Consider the following 5,919-nt stretch of genomic DNA (forward strand, 5'->3'; position numbering starts at 1 on the left):
GCTTTTTTCTTTTTTCTTTTTTTTCTATACACTCAAAATGGCAGTGGGACACTGATTTCTTTCTTACACAAATAACATATCCAGCTCATTCTTTAATCTGTCATGAAATTCCCCCAAACACACTTTCCAAACAAGCAATTCTGCTGACTCACCAAGGAATTTTCTGTTTCTGATTCTTTTGAAGCAATATACTTCATTGCACTACTAACTTCTGGCTTCCTAGATTTCTCTATTTTTTATACCCACTTACCTCATTCTGCCCAAAACCCAGTGGCAGGCATGTTTGTTCTCCCTCTTCTTTTTCTTCTTTTCATACACCCAAGGCACCAAAGCCTGTGGCCTTTGTCATGGTCACTGACATCACAGAGGCATGAGGAAGGCTGCATGCTTGTTCTGATCACAGAAGCCACGAAACAATCAGAAGTGAAGGAAAGAGAGAGCTAATTAATGATTGTGATCAACTGACTCCATTAAAACCGCACCCTGAAAGCTTCAAAGCCACTAACAGGCTATATTTTCCTTATATTGGTATCTGTTCTTCAGAGCCTGTGAGTTCCATGGGAGCAAAGAAGGGCAAAGTTTGGGTCTTTTGGATAGCCTTCTTCTTGTCCTGGGCTTCTGCAACCGCTATTCTCTCGCCTAAAGGTGTCAACTTTGAAGGTAGCATCTCCTTTTCTTCCCCTCCTTATCTTCCATGAAGGGAGAGAGACTTTTTCTTTGACATTGCTTTTCTGTTCCAGTGCAAGCTTTGATGGGTATAAAAGCCTTTCTGAAGGATCCACATAATGTTCTTGAGAACTGGGACAAGGACTCCGTTGATCCTTGCAGCTGGACTATGGTGACATGCTCACCTCAAAACCTAGTCACTGGCCTGTAAGTCCAAACACCTCTCTTTTTTCTTTCTGTTTTCCATCATGTTGGGAGACAAAATGGATACATTCTACTTGGTTTGTCACCTATTCCTTTTTTAAGTGTGGGAGGAAATGGCATTGTTGCAGAGGAACTCCTAGCCAGAATTTATCTGGTACACTCTCCCCAAGCATAGGAAACTTGACCAACCTCGAAATTGTGTAAGTTCTTAAAATATGTTGTTCACTTTTCCTCTCTTCAATTTCTTTCCCTGAGCACATCTTGGTAGGTGTTCTTTCTCACTGGTGCGTGGGAAATGTTTGTGTAGGCTTCTGCAGAACAACAACATATCAGGACCACTACCAGCAGAGATAGGGAAGCTCTCAAGGCTTCGCACACTTGATCTCTCTAACAACTACTTCTCTGGCGAAATTCCCTCCTCGGTGGGCAACTTGAAAAGCCTCCAATACCTGTAAGTGGAGATAAACAGAACTTTTTTTAAGTGACTTCTGTAGTTTTGGGTCTATGTCTTACAAATTCCTTTTCTTTCATTTCTTTGTTGGAGAGCAGGAGGCTTAACAATAACAGTCTCTCGGGATCATTCCCCATGTCTTTGGCTAATATCCCTCAACTTGCTTTTCTGTAAGTCTCTTGCCTTCTCTCTTCTTGGTAAACCAAGTTCTTTCTCTTATGGTCATTTGTAACTGAAGGAGAGGATTCTCTGGTTTTCATGATGCAGGGACTTGTCTTATAATAATTTGAGTGGTCCTATACCCAGGTTCCCAGCTAGAACTTTCAAGTAAGTCTTCCCCTTCCTTCTTTATCTGGATTTTATTTATTTGAAGATTGCTATATGGTAGTTCATTGCTGTTCTGAGGGTTAGATACTCTGTAGTAAATGCACATTCTGTTGATCAGGTTTCTTAAACTGATCAAAGAGTTCCTACAGTTTATAACCTAAAGGAAGGCATGTCACTCATAAATGTAACCATTTATCATGGATCTAGTTCCTACCTGTTAAGAGCTTTGTCCTTTGTCACAACTAGACTTTTATTTATTAATTTCAAATACATAAATGAGTGTTATATTTTAAAGAGGCAAATCATCTTGCTTCCCCCACCACGGTGTAGGGGCAAGACTAATTAGCACAGCAAGCAATTGATTCGGCTTCATGTTTCATCCTTAATATGTTGTGCTCTGCATTTTCCTCCTCACTTCTATATATGCTGAAAAAGATGCAATCTGAGTGTAAAGGTATCTTTGATTTCACTGCAGCATCGTTGGGAATCCTTTGATCTGTGCCACTGGTTTGGAGCAAGAATGCTATGGGACCGTGCCTATGCCGATCTCCTTCAACTTGAATAATTCGCAAAGTACTGATTCTAACTCTGTGGTTTTCAGCTTAAAATTTTTTCTGAATAAAATCTATTATTTGTTTAAATGGGATTGATTTTGACATATGTTCATGGTTAATTTCTTTCTGAATCCAATAATTTGTGACATTTGTTTGCTATTTAAATTCAACCAGTTTACATAGGAGGAAATCTTATAATCCCAAAATCCTGGCTCACAATACCGAATGAGAACATTATCATGTAAATTGGGGTGTCAGCAATATGCTTTGCCAAGAATCATTCATGAACTCCCTCTTCCCAGTCCAAATCTTTGCTTCTTTCATTGTCATCAGCTCTTGTGCTGTACCTAGCAGTTTGTTACTGCACCAATATACTTTCTGCCAAGCCATCTAAATTCACAGAGTAACTGTTATGGTTGAGTATTGACACCTGAAATAGATTGCATAATGTGTTTTTTAGCTGTTTAGAGTCCTGAATAGCTCTTGCACTTAACAGTTATGATTTCATTGGCTGAAAAGATTTTGGACAGATCTGGACATTGGTTGCATATCCTGTTGTTCCTTTGTTATAAAATTCCCCAGAGAAGTGTTAGCACCATCATTCAGCCATTGTAAGATGAGTTTACTGCTATAGTCAATTTCTTACCATGTTTAATTTTGGGTTTCATTTTTTTTATTCTTTTATGGATTTATTTCCATTTTTTTTTCTCTGCTGAAGATATTCATTCAATGGTCATCTACAACTATCTCATTATTCTAAATATTCTCTAGTTACTGCTGTAGGTCATTTACTCTAGTTGTTGTTCTGGAAAGTAATGCTTGAAGAACTTTTGTACTGTTTGGGCTTATCATTGCCACAATTTTGACCTTCATTCTGTTTTCTCTCAAGGCTCTCCACCCAGGGGAAGACCTAAAAGTCACAAAGTCATGATTGCATTTGTTTCCAGCCTAGGAAGTATCTGTTTACTTAGCCTTGGACTTGGACTATTTCTTTGGTGGAGGCAAAGACATAACCAACAAATCTTCTTTGATGTAAATGGTAAGTAAAAGTGTAAGATAAACAAAAGCTACAATCATTTCTAACTTTCCAGTTAAAGTCATGACAAATTTATAGGCTAATCCTTCATCTGAACTTCGCATGATGTCACTTTTCAGATCAACACAATGAGGAAGTTTGTCTTGGAAATCTGAAAAGGTTCCAATTTAGAGAGCTTCAGATTGCGACAAATAATTTCAGCAGCAAAAACATACTAGGAAAAGGTGGCTTTGGAAATGTGTATAAAGGTCAGCTACAAGATGGAACATTGGTAGCTGTTAAAAGGCTGAAGGATGGAAATGCTGCAGGCGGTGAGATCCAGTTCCAGACTGAGGTAGAGATGATAAGCCTGGCAGTGCATAGAAACCTACTCCGGCTGTATGGATTTTGCATGACTACTACAGAGAGACTTCTCGTGTATCCTTACATGTCTAATGGAAGTGTTGCTTCCCGACTCAAAGGTAAAATATGGTGCCTAGCAGTGTATCATGATTTGTTCAAAGCAGATAAATGATTATCCAAAGCAAATCAAATGCTGTGGGACTATCTACTGTCAAGTTTTGAGCCTTTTAGCTTAATGGTTCTTATTACAGGCTAACGACAACATATGAAGGTGGAAATCATTGAGATTTTAGTAGTCCTAAATATATACCAAGGCTTCATCGAAAGGAATCATGTAAAATGGTGTTAGATGAGAACTTTTAATTTTTTGACATTAGACATATTGTATAACAGAAAACAAACTGTAAGAGTCAATGCCTTTCTGCTAGAGATAATTTACATTAGATTAGATGATAGAGAATGATTGATGAAAGTTTATGATTCAATAAGATCGTCATGTTCTAGCTTGGAATAGAACTCTAAATCATAGTCTTATAACAGCTGGACCAAGCATGTACAAAATGGCTATATCACTTTATTATAAATTTCAGATAAATGAGAAGTATCCTAAATCTTTTAGTTCTTTGCTATTTGTTTCAGCAAAACCAGCCTTGGATTGGAGCACTAGAAAAAGAATAGCTTTGGGGGCTGCAAGGGGTCTGCTCTATCTACATGAGCAGTGTGATCCCAAGATCATTCACAGAGATGTAAAGGCTGCTAATATATTGCTAGATGACTATTGTGAGGCTGTTGTAGGAGACTTCGGGCTCGCGAAGCTCCTTGATCACAGGGACTCCCATGTCACTACTGCTGTAAGGGGTACTGTTGGGCATATAGCTCCTGAGTATCTCTCGACGGGCCAGTCTTCTGAGAAAACTGATGTCTTTGGGTTTGGAATTCTTATCCTTGAGCTGATTACTGGTCTAAGAGCAATGGAATTTGGAAAGGCAGCAAACCAGAAAGGAGCCATGCTTGATTGGGTAAGCACACTGCACCAATTCTGGTGTGCTGACATCATTTATCTCTAAAGCATTATGTATTCATCCTTGTCTTGGGCCATGCACAAAAAAAGTTGATACCTCATAGTATAACTGAAATGGCCATATATAGAATACCATGAACTTGTTATGCTTTCAATCGCTTTGTAAAAACATTCTCTGCCTGTTTAACCATTCAGGTGAAGAAAATCCACCAAGAAAAGAAGCTCGACATGCTTGTGGACAAGGACCTGAAGAATGACTATGATCGGATTGAGCTCGAAGAGATGGTCCAAGTGGCACTCTTGTGCACCCAGTATCTCCCAGGCCAGAGGCCCAAAATGTCCGAGGTGGTGCGCATGCTCGAAGGTGATGGACTCGCAGAGAGATGGGAGGCCTCTCAGAGAGTTGAGGCACACAAGTTCAAGATGCCCGAATTCTCCTCCTCAGAGCGCTACTCCGACCTGACTGATGACTCCTCACTGCTTGTCCAAGCAATGGAGCTATCTGGGCCAAGGTAATTAGTTGATAACAAAGAGAACAATAATTCAGTTTTGTCCTGTATATATCAGGGCCATTATATTTGGTGATGGCTGTGGAGGTAGTTAAGTCAGCCTTGATGGAGTATTCAAGAATGTGAATTATCATGAGCATTTTGTATAAAATAGCTTGATATTGGTGTGCATTATGACAGTTCAGTGACAAAGGAATAGGTGATGTAATTGAATCATAGAAAGGGAAATTGTAAGCAATTTGGTTCCTTCTTTAGTAGCAAATACTGCTTTATATTCAAGGTATGTATGGTTATCTCTTTAAGCTGAAGTACAGATGCTGCATTAATGCAAAGACTGAATGCTCCAAGATGCAATGCTCCAGTGCTTATTGCTGCCAAATCCCTGATCCACATCTCCAAGATATCTTTAGGTTGGAGCTTCAAAGTGCTGACAAGGCAAGTATGGCTAGTTGAAGTTATACCTATCATACCATAGATGGTTAATTAGTCATGGTAATGCTGGCTTGAGAGAGACTCTGTTTGGTCTCATTTGGTTTCAAGCATCCCAGACCGGTCAAGCTGTTGCCTCCAACTTAACATAAAATTACAGAATAAATTTGATGATCACCTAAAGTTTGCAGTGGAACGCAATATTCAATAGGAGACGTGATCTTTCACTGGAAAAGCCAGAAAGAATATGGTGAAGAATTGTTGGTACGGAGAAGCAAATATTGCAAAAGCTAGAAAGATTAAGAAGCAGGTGAAATTAACCTTTACTCTCCAAGGATATCATGTAGTACGACATGGACTAAGAAGTAGTCTCATTAGAC

At 39.2% G+C, this 5,919-nt stretch overlaps 1 protein-coding gene across 1 annotated transcript; it reads left to right on the top strand.

The window, feature by feature from the left end:
• The first annotated feature begins 254 nt into the window (after window positions 1-254).
• On the top strand, window positions 255-5,389 carry LOC105050925 (protein NSP-INTERACTING KINASE 1). Its single transcript, XM_010931155.4, has 11 exons — window positions 255-660; window positions 741-873; window positions 999-1,070; window positions 1,178-1,321; window positions 1,420-1,491; window positions 1,589-1,648; window positions 2,124-2,221; window positions 3,092-3,241; window positions 3,358-3,699; window positions 4,220-4,599; window positions 4,797-5,389. The coding sequence occupies exons 1-11, from the start codon at window positions 558-560 to the stop codon at window positions 5,115-5,117; spliced, it is 1,875 nt and encodes a 624-aa protein (XP_010929457.1). The 5' UTR covers window positions 255-557; the 3' UTR covers window positions 5,118-5,389.
• The last annotated feature ends 530 nt before the right edge of the window (window positions 5,390-5,919 follow it).

This window comes from Elaeis guineensis, chromosome 8, assembly GCF_000442705.2.
Source record: "Elaeis guineensis isolate ETL-2024a chromosome 8, EG11, whole genome shotgun sequence".
Taxonomy (NCBI): Eukaryota; Viridiplantae; Streptophyta; class Magnoliopsida; order Arecales; family Arecaceae; genus Elaeis; species Elaeis guineensis.

What these genes read in the sequence shown, in the direction of transcription:
- LOC105050925 (XM_010931155.4), top strand. Translation starts at nt 558, where the DNA reads ATGGGAGCAAAGAAGGGCAAAGTTTGGGTCTTTTGGATAGCCTTCTTC. An exon ending in TTGACCAACCTCGAAATTGT is followed by an intron (nt 1,071 to 1,177) that starts GTAAGTTCTTAA and finishes ATGTTTGTGTAG; the next exon opens with GCTTCTGCAGAACAACAACA. An exon ending in AATCTTCTTTGATGTAAATG is followed by an intron (nt 3,242 to 3,357) that starts GTAAGTAAAAGT and finishes GTCACTTTTCAG; the next exon opens with ATCAACACAATGAGGAAGTT.